The 14346-nt window shown below is 38.3% G+C and overlaps 1 protein-coding gene across 1 annotated transcript in view; it reads left to right on the top strand.

Annotated features, from left to right (window-relative positions):
- LOC147642868 (mitochondrial import inner membrane translocase subunit Tim17-A-like) overlaps window positions 1-14346 on the top strand; it is a 42749-nt gene that overhangs the window by 24025 nt on the left and 4378 nt on the right. Inside the window, exon 2 of the mRNA XM_086838001.1 lies at window positions 8858-9035. Coding sequence (XP_086694127.1) covers window positions 8858-9035 — 178 coding nt within the window. The remainder of the gene's footprint in view (window positions 1-8857; window positions 9036-14346) is intronic.

Genomic DNA, 14346 nt, shown 5'->3' on the forward strand with positions numbered 1-14346 from the left:
GGCGAGAGCAAGGGGGCCAGGCCGGCTTCGATTCCCTTAGGAGGAAGGCTGTGGCGGGCGCCAGGTTGCTGATTGGGTGGCGGCGGCGGCGCAATGAGGTGCGGCGAAGGGTCGCAAAGGTAGGGATTCGGTCCAGTATTCCGTGAATGAAGAGAAATACCGTGTCCGGGCGCTTTCTTCGAAGGGGGCCCTTTGGGACATCGGTTATTTGGGGGGTGCTCGACGACACTCTTGGTTGGCGTAGCGTGGCGGTGTTCGGGATGGCGGAAAGCTCTATGCTCTGGGACGGAGCGGCACTCTTGGGCGGCGGCGGCGAGAGCAAGGGGGCCAGGCCGACTTCGATTCCCTTAGGAGGAAGGCTGTGGCGGGCGCCAGGTTGCTCATTGGGCGGCGGCGGCGGCGCAATGAGGTGCGGCGAAGTGTCGCAGAGGTAGGATCCCGGTCCAGGATTCCGTGCACAAAGAGGGGTAGGAGACGTGGGGAGCGGATATTCGCTGGGGCTTTCGGGGTGAGATGTTAACCTCCGCCCCGAGAAGTTGACGGCAGTTAGTTTCCCGAGGACGACACGGGATTCCGGGAGGAACTTGGGCCGGCCATTTCGTTTCTGTGCGGGCCTCGATTTCCTTCTCGGGATGCACCGAATTGATCGGCTGTAGGCACGGCGGCGACAGTCATCACGGCGGCCGCTGGGCGTCGTCGACATTGTGCTTCGATGCGGCAAGCCATGTCCAGAGCCTCGGTCAGCGAGCGCGGATTGCTGCTGATGATAGGGACCTGGTATCCGGTCTCCCGGATCCCATCGATGAAACGTTGCATTATGATGCTGTTATAAGTCGCGGGCGGTAACTCGCCCAGGACGCATCTGCCTAAACGCTCCAGCTCCATCGCGAAGTCCTCGAAGGACTCTCGTGGTCCTTGCATCCGATTATGAAAGGCGTGATAGCCGGCATGCTTGCCGACTGTGAAATATTCGCGCATGGCGGCGGTTACGGCATCATACGAGCGGAGTGTGGCCTCTGGGAGGGTGGCGTGAAAACGCTGGGCACGCCCTCGAAGGCTTGTATACAGCTTCCGGCACCTCGGCCATGTCGTCTAAAAGGCGCTGAAATTCCGGCCAGGGACGGGTGCCGTCGAAGGTGGGCGGTACTTCTGCGTCCGACACCTCCAAAATTCCCCAATGTGAGGTTAGGTCGCACGCTGTAGGCGGCGCAGAGATTGGTGCTGCACCTGGCCCGGTATCCATCCCTCGATGAAACACCTGACGCGCCTGTCCGGAGTCCACGTTCGATGCCTCAATTACGCGCGGGGTGCTCGCAGAATGTCGATCGTCCCCGGCTGACGGCATGCTACAACAACGGAGGGCCTGCTGGCTGCCGTTGCTTCCAGAACGGTCACCCAGCATAGTCCTCTCAAAAGTCGCCCACATTTGCTCAAACTTCTGCTCCAGTTTAAGGTGGAGCGACTGATCAAATGCATTTTCATAGGTCAGGGTTTTCGCAAACCCTAGTGACCCCACACCTGGCACCAATGTAAAGAATTTTTTGTCGTGGTTGTTGTTGGGCCACAGGCAGAGTTCATAACGGAAAGCCGAGCGGAACTTTTTATTAGATTCTAAGTAATTAATTTCTCGATCGTTCCTATGGCAGTTATATGATATAGTAGTCGGATTTGTATACAATTCTGAACAAAATTGTAGAATATCATAAAATGGATATATCTTAAATTTGATAAAAATCTGAATTTGAAAAGGTTATAATTTGTAAACATTTTCCGATGGTTCCTATGGCAGCTATATGATACAGTCGTCCGGTCCGGCCCGTATATAGAAGACTAACTTCTAAGTTTTATAAGTTTAAGTTTTAATAATTGGTTTTATTTCCCAATTTAGTTGTGCTGCTAGTGCTAGCTTTTGCAAGATTTGCATTCTTCGTTTAGTTTTTGTATGCGCCGACGCAACAGCTAAACGCTTTTTCTATTTATCTATTAATCCGCTGCACTTCTTATCTTAACTGATCTCCCACGCTCTCCTATTCTCTCGCTCTCGCTGTGACTCTTCTTCCTTCTTATCTTCATAGCTCTGTTGTTTTTTCAAGTACAAGTGTACAGTGGTAAGTCTTTAAAATGTCCGTAAATATTGTCTGTTTTGCCAAAGCCTGCTAAAAGGCTATTTTTGCAGGTGACCTTACAATCGTCTGCTGTATTGGTATTGCAGCTCGGACGGTGGACGATGTAAAAAAAAACATCGGGAAATTATGTCTTTCATGCTGCAAACCAAAAACGGGTTTAAGAACATTCTAACGAGTTTTCGTAAGACTCTTGGTATGTTCTTGGCGCTGGACACGCAATTTAATAGCCTTAAGCTATTAAATGAGTCTCCTAGGCGCAAAAAACTGCTATTGATGGGCAGCATGTAAACGCACCCCAACTACTTGCAACGGGCTCTCAGCAGCAGCCTCCTCTGGCACAGCCCTCGAACGCGGCATTAATTTCAAAAGTGCTGAGATCGAGCGCCATCCTCCATTTTTATTACCTGTTCCTACAAACCTCCATTGTCGGAACTTCCTAATTATTGGAATCACCTTTCCGCTATTCAGATGGTTTTTTAGTAGATTTTTGGATAGAGACCAGTTGGTAGTCCTAGGAGATTTTAATATCCCTGGTGCTATTTGATGCTCAAGTAATTCCACCAATACTCTCCATACACCTACACAACATGACTTTATCGCTGTCTTTTTCGACATTTCGCTGTCTCAAGTCAACCATGTTCGAAATTCCTTACAGCGCTTGCTCGATCTTTGCTTCGTCTATGATCCTGCGAGAGTCAGTTTAGCAAGGGTGGCGCCTCTGACGCAGCCCGAAGATCCTTATCATCCTACTTTCGATGTGCCTCTTGATATTGCGTCTAATTTACAGAATATATCTGACCGTCCAGACAAAAAGTCCTCTGTTTTCGCAAGACGGACTTTGAACGGCTGAATAATTTTATATATGAGTTCATGGGAGTTGCTGTCGATATTTTTTACAATGCCATGAACTCATTTTTTACTAAATGTGTATCGTTATACTATGCCAATCTCGAATAAACCGTCCTGGTTTACTAAAAAGTTGAGCCGGTTTAAAAATAAAAAATCTTGGCTGTATGCTAAATTTAAATTCACCGGTTCTCAATCTGCCCTTTCATCTTATTTATCAGCTCGGTCAAACTTTACCGTGCTGAACGCGCAGTGTTATAAAACTATTTAACTCGTTTTAGGGCCCAGTTCTTACGGGACCCAAAACAGTTTTATAATTTCGTTTACACTAAACGTAAACCTAAAACAAATCCTTCCTCACTTTCATTTAAAAGTACTACCGCAAATAATGATCAGCCAATAGCCGATCGATTTTCGCAGTTTTTTCAAACAACTTATTCAAACTCTTCGAATTTACACCAGTCTAATTCCTACGACATACCCAAATCAAACTTAATTTACAAAATCCTGAAATTGTTCACCTTATCCTTAGAAACCTTTCACTTTTCCATTATTTGGAAGGAATCGTTTATTATTCCTCTCCGCAAAAAAGGTTGCAAATTGGATGCCAGCAATTATAGGGGAATCTCCATGTTGTCAGCCCTAAATTATTCGAAAACATTATTATTTGTAGATCAGTTATATCTCCATGTCAACATGGTTTTATTAAGCGAAGATCAACAAAAACAAATCTTTTCGAGCTCTCTTCCTATATTATAAAGGGCTTCCATAATAATTTTCACACAGATGTAATCTATACTGGTTTCAGTAAAGGATTTGACTCTGTTAACCATTCTCTCCTCCGCCAGGAAGCCACTTGGGACCCTTATTGTTTACATTATTTATAAATGACCTGCCCAAAGTCTTGACTAACTCCAGAGTGCTTATGTACGCGGATGACGTTAAGCTTTGCGTGAAATACAAACAGATCTCAATAGTTTTCAAACTTGGTGTCGTGTAAACTTATTAAACTTAAACGGCTCTAAATGACATGTTCTCGTGCCGTTCATAAGCTTTCTACTTACACGCTGAACTGCTGCTATTTGGAAAAAATTAATTCTGCTGATGATTTGGGCGTCCGTTTGGACCCAAAACTTGACTTTATCGATCATATTTCGTCAATTGAATTTATTAAACGGTGGTCGAAGGAATTCAATTACCCCTATGTCACTAAATCTTTATATACTTCTTTAGTTCGTCCTATCTTAGAATATGGCGCTTGGAGCCCTCATTACGGCGTTCATAGTAAATGCATCGAGTCGGTTCAAAAGAACTTTTTACTTTAAGCTCTACGCGGTTTAAATTGGGATGCAAACCAAAGATTACCTTCCTTCTCAAATAGACTCCTCTTAATAAACTTACCGTCCTTAGCCAATCGTAGGACGATGCCAGGAATAACCTTTATTTATAACCTTATCCATGGTGATGTGCTGACTTGTTAAGTCAACTCAATTTCCACGCACCATGAAGAAGTACTAGATCTTATATACCACTATTGTATTGTATTATAATGATTTGTACACACTAATCTCTAACGTAGATACCCTTCCCAAATTAAAATCTTTAATACTAACACACTTAGTAAACATGCAAGCAAACAACCTGGCAGTACGCCGGTAGTCAATTTCTTCGTATTCTGTCTTATATTTTCCATCGCGCCTACTAACACCTAACCCACCTAACACCTGCCTGGTGTCACTTGAGTGTACTGACCGTAGTGCATCAACGTCCAGAAGATTAATTTTTCAAAACCAATTTATTTAAAGTAAATACCTGGAAATTTAAATTTGCTAAACTTTTGCGAACGTCTGACCACTTTAAACTTTACTTTTATTTTGACCAAAGCACGATATGCATTCTATTTTTAGAATGTTTCGTACAATTTCCGGAAAAAAGTGGTTTGCCATACACATAATTTTGGACAATTTAGAGACAAATTCTTTATACTTTGACTAAATATTTTTAGATGCATTTTTTGAATTTGGCCTATGGGCGCAACCCATTCGTCTATTTACAAAAGGTGATTCAGTTTCAACCAGTTCCGCATCTAAATTCCGTTCTGTCTAGCTGTCCGGAGAGGGCAATGTTGAAGTTTTCTCGGGGAATTTTTTTTACTGGCTCATTACACCGGCCTATATAGACAATTATTCCGATCAGCCTCTGACGGTTTCAACAATTCTAAATTGGGCGATTACTGGTGAATATTAAACTGAAAATATTTATAAAGACCGCTGTCCCTAGCACAAAGCATTGGGCAGCCTTTACGCATTCTCTTTTGGAGCAATCATTACAAATATATAAATACAATTTCAAAGCAGGTAATGATCAATGAAAAGTGAGTTGTGGGAAAAACGAATTAAAGTTTAAAACACCCAAAAATCCAGTGTAAAATAAAAATACCAGCAGGTATAAAAATACTCATAGCTTCTGCAATTTTGCTTTAATTGACTTGAAATTTTGTCGCAATATTCTTCAAATATAACACATAAATAAAAATGAAAAAAATGGGGAAGTAATGCTTCGTGGTTTTCCTGACATCCAGGTCTTCGTCTAGAAGACTACAGGGTCCATCTTCAGACCGCCTTGCGCAGCTGACGCACGGGCTGTCCAGCTGTCAGCTGTCCAAAAAAGCTCAAGCACCTCAAAGTGAATAAAGATTTTGTTTACCGCACCATAAGTAGTTACAACGATACTGGTAGTTAAAAAAAAAACGCAATGGAGGTGGTCGTCAAGAGACTGCAACGTCACGTGAGATGGTTGAGCAAAATCCCCGCCGAAGTGCCAATCAAATGGCAAAAAAACTGAAAATATCCGACCATAGTATCCACCGCTAACTGAAAAATTATCTCAAGGTCAATCAAAACGGCGCGTGATCTCACACCAAAGCAGCAACAAGTTAGTCTTCAGAGAGCCAAGGACTTGCGTCGTTTGGACGAATGCGGTTAATTTCCAAACATTGCGTTTTCTGAAAAGGAAATTTTTCAGATTGAGCTATTTGTAAACTCTCAAAACGATAAAGTTTACTTGACCAAACGTTCTTACGAGAATTCGATTCGTCGATTGGCCACCAGAAGGCAGCACCCTCAACAGATAATGGTTTGGGCCACTGTAACCGCAGATGAACGCTCTCCAATCATTGTCATCTAGCCTGGCGTCAAGGTCAATGCGAAATATTAACAGGAAAGTCTTCTAGAGGTTGTTTAAAGCCGTGGGCAAACAATCATTTGAGTTGCAGGCCGTGTGCGTTCCAAAAGGACTCGGCACCATCTTACGAAGCTCGAGTGACCCAAGAATGGCTAAAAAAGCAACGTTCCAAAATTTATCACATCCGCTCAATGGCTCTCGAATTGACCAGACGCAAATCCAATGGAATCCCTTTTGGGCCATTTTGGAGAGCAAGGCCCGTACTAAAAAGTACACCAGTCTCGAGGCCCTGAAAAAGTTATTGTCCGCGAATGGCCCAAAATACCTGCAAGTCATCCTTTGGTCTTGGTCTTTTCAATAAGTTACACTTCAAGTGCCGGATCCTGTAGCAAAGAAGACAAAAAATGAAGTATACAGTATAAAAAAGGACAAGTATATTTAGATAATATTAAAAAGTAAATAACGCATTTTGTTTTTTGTGGGTAGTTAATACGGTCGAAATTAGCATAAGTAGATTATTGAGATTTCTTGACCACTAGTACATCAAAAAGAAATTCATTTTGATAGAATGATAACATATTATTTTAAACTAGCTGTACCCTGCCACGTTTCTCTGTGGCATATTATGGTTAAGAGGGCACTTCTGAATACATCAAGGTTCTGGCAAAATCATCTTTCTGGCATAAGGTGAAGAAGGCAGTCAGAGTTGTCGCTGGCGGATTCAGGACTCTTTCTTGCACATTTCTTTCTGTGAAATAGACACGTTGACCATTCTCCAAATGGACTGCCAAGTGAACTAAATCTGAATAGCGTTCATGAATTGGGAACGAAAAAATTCTCCATGCAGCCTCGTTGCTGCTTATGTATCTTCCAGCCTGGTATTGAGATATTTCATCGACAACTCGTACTGCATTGCTGTCCCCATTTTCTGCCTGAACACCAAAAACTGCCATATCGCTGCCTTTATTCACGTACTTGCAGATATATTTAATCGATTTCACGGAATTGCAATATTCTACGTTGATGTGCGCTTTGTATGATTTTGACAATAGTGGTGAGTATGGAACCACCCAACGATTGTCTACCTCAATATCACCAATTCTCATGTTTAAATTTGCCGAAGTCCCTCCATCTTTAGTTGACCGTCTCCCATACAGAGGATATCCATCGTCCCCTGTTACGGTGTTGGGTGTAAATGCTCGAGGGTATCGCTTGAAATACTTCCCGTCTACCATGCCTGGTGAACATGGGTTGAGGGTACCACATGGGCCATGGATCATGTTCTTGATGACAACTTCATGCAAATCCGTATCAACCTCGGCCCGTGGAATCTCAGCGCATATAACATCGTCGATTTCATCTGGAGTAATTTTGATAAAAATCATACAGCCAAATCAGTATGTGCGCATGCGGCAATCCTCTCTTCTGCCATTCTACTGAATACATCCAGCACCGCACAGATCCAAAAACTCCATGTTTCACAATGAAATCCATCAGTGACTTGAGCTTTTGTCTGAAAACACGGGCTGTGATGTCATGCCTATCCCTATACGATTGTCCAGGAAATAACAGCTGTACTATCTCGTACCAAACTGGATTGCATGTGAAGGTGATAAATAAGTCTGGACGGCCGTGGCAACGAACATATGCCATGGCATCTTGAGCATATTCCTGCATGTGGCGTGGACTACCTATGTATGAGGATGGCAAAATCGTGAGCTTTCCAACGTTGGTTGTATTACGGTCATTCATCACAGCATCCCGCAAATGTATATATTCATCCGACCGAAGTTTCGTCTGATTCAATCGGAGGAACAGCAAACGTTGTTTCAATTTTTGCATACATATCGACAATGTACTGATGAAACAACTGACGACATTTCAATATAACCTGTATGAGTAAAAATTCATCGCGCAGCCGCGTCTCTCAGATGGAGGCCCGTTCTTCGTCAGTCATATTCGTAATCTTACGTCTTTTTGCTTCTGTATTGCGAATACGACGACCCAATCTCGACTTCTTTGGTGGCATGACTTCGTTTCTTACTGAACCTGTCCAAAAAAATAAAATTTGTATCTCCAATTTCTTCTTTCAATATGTTTTGAATTTTTGACAGGAAATGCTTTGATTCAGCTGGCTGCCTGTAGAGGGAGCAGCAGTAGGGGCACGGGGAAACGCGAAAAAGTGATATATTCGCAAATGCAGATAAGCTATCAACATCAAAAGTAGACAATAACCGAGCTGGAACCTCAACGCATGTTTTCTAAAAATTTGGGCTTAAACGGCTCAGAACTTTTCAAGTCTATGAAGGATGTAGACACGAACAGAGCATTTTTATATATATAGATTGTTTTATTTAACACGCTATTTGCACATAATCGCACACATTGGTTTATAGCTTTCTAATTTGTATAATCTTGTGCAATGTTTCTATAAAACTCAATATATTTAGTTTTAATGAAATACATATTTTTTAGCAATTCATATATTGAATATAAATTTATTAAAACGTTTCGTTTATCTTACATTTTTTCTTAGATTGGTCGCACACATTGGTTTATAGCTTTCTAATTTGTATAATCTTGTGCCATGTTTCTATAAAACTCAATATATTTAGTTTTAATGAAATACATATTTTTTAAGCAATTCATATATTGAATATAAATTTATTAAAACGTTTCGTTTATCTTACATTTTTTCTTAGATTGGCAGTATGACCGCTATTAAAACCCGTTCTCCCGTTATAGCAGGGAATTTTGCTATTTGGGGAGGTATGTTCAGTACAATTGATTGTACACTTGTCCACTTTCGGAAAAAAGAAGATCCATGGAACTCAATAATAAGTGGAGCTGCAACTGGAGGAATATTAGCTGCGAGAAATGGTAAGACCTGATATTTATCTATAGATAATATATTGATAGTTGAAAATAAATTGCCAATTGTCATCGATGTTTACAACCGATTAAAACCTATTTAGAGGTTTGGTTTTCTTGCCGTATTCCCATCATTAATATTGGTCATACCATTTTGCCTAGGGTTGTCTACATAAAGTCCCATAAGGCGTTTTGAATTTTTTGTTTCTTCTATTTCCTTGTTATAGCACTTTTTTAGCTCGATTTTGATAATTTTAATACGACTTCAAAAAAGCGTATCCACGCATAAAAGGGACTACTCCATATTGATCAGTTTTTTTGTTTCAAGTCAAACGTTTTGGGATAGTAATCATTTATTTGAAGGATTTGTGTTAAGTTTGCTCCACACATTGGACACAACTGAAAAGATGTCGTTCCCTGATACTTGATTTTTGATTTTTAATCTTTTTCTTGTTTTTTTTTCTTTACGTTTAGAATAATAGATGCAGTTTCCTTAATATATAAAGTTTTTAGAGGATGGCAAAATCTTGAAATCTGAAAAGAAGTAACCACAATGATCCTCTTAATAATATTCGAATAGCGATATGGTTAAATAAGACAATAAAAAGACAGGCCCTTTTCAGGAGATATGGAACTAGACAGAATTTTAGGGATTATGGAATATGTTTTTTAATTGACCCACAGATTCTACCGTAAAAAGTTTTTAGGACAAATTGCATGCCATTTTCATTTGATTTTTCGCTGAAATGGGGGCAGCGTGAAGTTAAAAAGAAGTTGAATTATTGTTATCTCCCACAGAATCAGATACTAATTTTCCTCTAAGCCTTAAGCCATAATTCTTCATAATTCTATTTTATTTGGTGACTCATTTTAGACACAAAGACTTATACTTATATTTTCGGCTAGCCAATAGCGTGTTTTCTTTTTTGCCTATGTTACGGAACTATTGACTATTGGCTAATGTTTTATAATATAACAAATAAAACGTTTAATTTTTGTTAATATTCGAAAGTATGTATTTTCGTAAGCCATATAGCACCTATTGATGTTCTTAGCTTCAAATAGTGCAGCTTGTAAAAGCTCGAATGTCGCTACGTAAATGTAAATTTGTAGCAAAAAGTCGCAAAAAGGATTAGTTATGCGAAAATAACTTTGCGTTTAAAATAACAACAGGTATACTAAGATACATTTATACATACCTTTATTACGACTCTCCATTATCAGAAATAAAATAATCTTTTGTGGCTTCACAAAAGTATATCAAATAGCTAACTTTGTTGGTTTATCAACACCATAGTGTTGTTAGTAACAATTTTTGGGAGGCGTTATTTTTATACCCTTGCAAGGAATTATAATTTCAGTCAGAAGTTTGCAATGCAGTGAAGAAGAAACCTCCGACCATTTAAAGTATATATATTCTTGATCATCATCAACAGCCGAGTCGATCTAGCCATGTCCGTCTCTCCTTCTGTCCGTTTCTACTCATACTAGTCTCTCAGTATTGAAGCTATCTGAATGAAAGTTTGTAGTTAGTCTTCTATATACTCTCACTCGTATATATGTCGGAACGGGCCGGATCGGACTACTATATTATATAGCTGCCATAGGAATGATCGGAAAATTTTTACCAAAAAAATTATAACATTTTTAGTCAACAGATTTTAATTTAATTTGGGATATTGCCATTTTACTTATTCTACGCAAACTAGTGTCTCAATTTTGAAGCTATCTGAATGAAATTTTGTAGTTAGTCTTCTATATACTCTCACTCGTATATATGTCGGAACGGGCCGGATCGGACTTCTATATCAAATAGCTGCCATACGAACGATCTAAAATTTTGTGTAAAATGTCAAAATCGGACAACTATATCATATAGTTGCCACAGGAACGATCGAGAAATTAATACAATTAAATATTATAACTTTTTCGGTTGTAACAAATTTTTATCAAATTTGAGATATAGCCATTTATCTTATTTTTATTTTTATTTTTTTTTTTATTTTTATGGAAATCTGACGTCTGTATCATATAGCTGCCATAGGAACGATCGAGAAATTAATACAATTATATATTATAACTTTTTTAGTTTTTAACAGATTTTCATCAAAGTATTTTATTAATACATTTAAAAATTAAAACTTTTTTAGTTTTTACCTGATTTTTATCAAATTTGAGATATAGCTATTCTGTCTTTATCTAATTTTTTTTTAAATGTTATGGAAATCTGACGACTGTATCATACAGCTGCCATAGGAGGGTCGATAAATTAATACAATTAAAGTTTATAACTTTTGCAGTTTTCAGCAGATTTAATTTCATCAAATTTAAGATGTAGCCATTTCATATTATTCTACAGTTTTGTGTTAAATTTTATAAAAATCAGACTACTATATCATATAGCTACCATAGGAACGTTCGAGAAATTAATACCATTAAAAATTATAACTTTCTCAGTTTTCAACAGATTTTTGTCAAACTCAAGCTATATCCATTTCATATTATTTTACAATTTTGTGTGAAGTTTTATGAAAATCTGACCACTATATCATATATATATATATCATATATATCATATTCATATCATGAAAATTAATACAATTAAAATTATAACTTTTGCAGTTTTCAGCAGATTTTCATCAAATTTGAGATATAACCATTTTATAGTATTCTACGATTTGGTGTAAATTTTATGAAATCAGACTACTATATCATATAGCTCCCATAGGGACGATCGAGAAATTAATGCAATTAAAAATTATAACTTTTTTAATTGTAAACAGAATTTAATCAAATTTGAGATATAGCCATTTTATATTAGTCTTATGTTTTCTGTTAAAATTTATGACAATTAATCATATACATAGGTGCCATACAAAATGGCAAAATGCCATGGAGGAAAAATGCAAATCTGTGACTGTAAAACTGCAAATATAATATGTATAGGTGAATGAAATGAAAGCAGGTATTACTTCATTTTTTTTTAACCTAAATATATATAATTTATATCGAAGTTCTATCTGCAATGGAATATAAACTTCGGCGTGCTTGTTTTAATTAAGGTAAATATATTTAAGAAATATTAGTTTATAAAAAAAGTTATGCGAAAAAAAATTGTATTAATCCTGGTACCGATAGCTTACGGCAGAAGGAAGCATATCTAACTTCCTTATGTGTATATATTCTTGATCAGAGCGTCCTGCTGAGTCAAGTTAACTATGTCCGTTTAACCGACCGTCCAAGTAATATTTTTGATTTCTTCCAAATAGTTACTCCAGCTAAAATAACTTTTGATCGAACTTTTGCTGGCTGTCCAGTATCATACTCTCATACAAGGTGCGTTCCAAAGTAAACAGGACTTTTTGAATCTAGCGTCATCTAGTGGCGCCATCTATATGTCAACTGGTGCGTTAGAATCTGCTATCCTTTATCGACTTCCAGTAAAAATTTCATGACATTTCATCTATTGGAAGTGAGGTTATTGCGTTTTAAGTGTCAGTATGTTTTTGTCATCGGTACGAAAATGAGCTTCGAACAAAGAGCCAACATTAAATTTTGTTTTAAAATTGGTAAAACTTTTACCGCAACGTTTCAATTGATGAAACAAGTTTATGGCGATGATTGCCTATCCAGTAGCAGAGTGCACGAGTGGTTTCAAGGTTTTCAAAGTGGTCGTGAGGACATAAATGACGATGAGCCAAAACCCAAAGAATCGCGCCTGGAGAAGTCAAAAGTGAAGACAATGCTGATTTGTTTTTATGATTCCAAGGGTATTGTCCACAAAGAATTTGTTCCACCCGGCCAAAACGTTAATGCGGTATTCTACCTTGGAGTTTTGAAGCGTTTGGTGCGCCGTATTCGACGTGTTCGGCCCGAATATCGCGAAGATGGAAGTTGGCGTTTGTTGCACGATAATGCGCTGCCTCATCGATCGACTCTTGTGTTTGACTATTTGACCAAAAATCACATTTTAACCATCAACCACTCCCCGTATTCACCTGATATGGCACTGTGCGACTTCTACCTTAATGGAAAAATGCATTTGCGATGAAAGGAAAGAGTTATGCAGACGTAAAGGCCATTTAAAAGGCTTGCACCGGCATACTGGCGGCCATACCGGGCAACGAGCAACACTCGTTCGACATGCTTTTGGACCGTGCAAAAAGCTGTATTAAAGCAGAAGGAGACTATTTTGAATAAAATAAATTGATTTTGCCGAAAAAACTATTTGTTCTATTTTTTTGTTAAAAGTCCTGTTTACTTTGGAACGCACCTTGTAGAATAGTCAAAAATTGTTTGTCGAACTGAACAAATTGTCTAATTTTTTATACCATACTTTATCACGCTTTGGCTACAGAAGTCTGGCCGGCTAACTTAGTTATGATTCGCAATATTACACAGTCTATCGGCGGAGGCCTCAGCTCACATTTACACCAAAACAGAATACATCAAGTTTTTTTAAACCTGCAAGTCATTCGAACAGCTGTTTGCTTGCTCGAGAACACAAAAACAAAATACATGTTTTTATTTTTTTGGGGAGACAATAAAAACAAATTTGCAAGTCAATTGTGCTGGTGGGACGCTAATTGTTGGTGTTAAAATTTGTTGTCTGACCCAGTCAGTTATTTTTCGTGCCCATATTTGCTTTATACACTGTGCGTCACCATATACCGCCCCTGTTACCTTTTTGAATTCTTTTAACTCTTGTTCTATTGCACTTAAATTTGTATTTTCATACCCTTGCAGGGTATTATAGTTTTATTTAGAAGTTTGATCAGCATCAACAGCCGAGTAGATCTATCCATGTCCGTCTGTCCGTTTCTACGCAAACTAGTCTCTTAGTTTTAAAGCTATCTGAATGAATCATAGTTAGTAAGTGTTCTATTTACTCTCACTTGTAAAAAGGAACTTGTCATAGGAACGAACGGAAAATTATTAGAAAAAAAAATTATATAGTTATAATTATAATTTTCAGGTATCCACCGGATTTTTATAAAATTTGAGATATAGCTTTTTATATTATTCTAGAATTTCGTTTCTAATTTTATTAAAATCGGAGGAATATATTAGATATAGAGGTAAATGCAACACTGTGAGTTTAAAACTGCAACTGAAAAACTTATTAAATAATTGTTTAAAATAAGTTTATATATTTTGCTTGTATATAAAAAGACATTTTGTTGTTTCTTCATACATACATCTGAATATAATATACACATAAACATATGCAATAATTTAAAAATTGTATATATATCGAAATGCGTATACATTTGCAATTGGCTATCGGAAATGACATGTTTTTTAAATTTTTCTTGAATCA

The sequence above is a fragment of the Drosophila serrata genome, unplaced genomic scaffold (assembly GCF_035046125.1).
Source record: "Drosophila serrata isolate PLE 108 unplaced genomic scaffold, ASM3504612v1 contig_342, whole genome shotgun sequence".
NCBI classification, from domain to species: Eukaryota; Metazoa; Arthropoda; class Insecta; order Diptera; family Drosophilidae; genus Drosophila; species Drosophila serrata.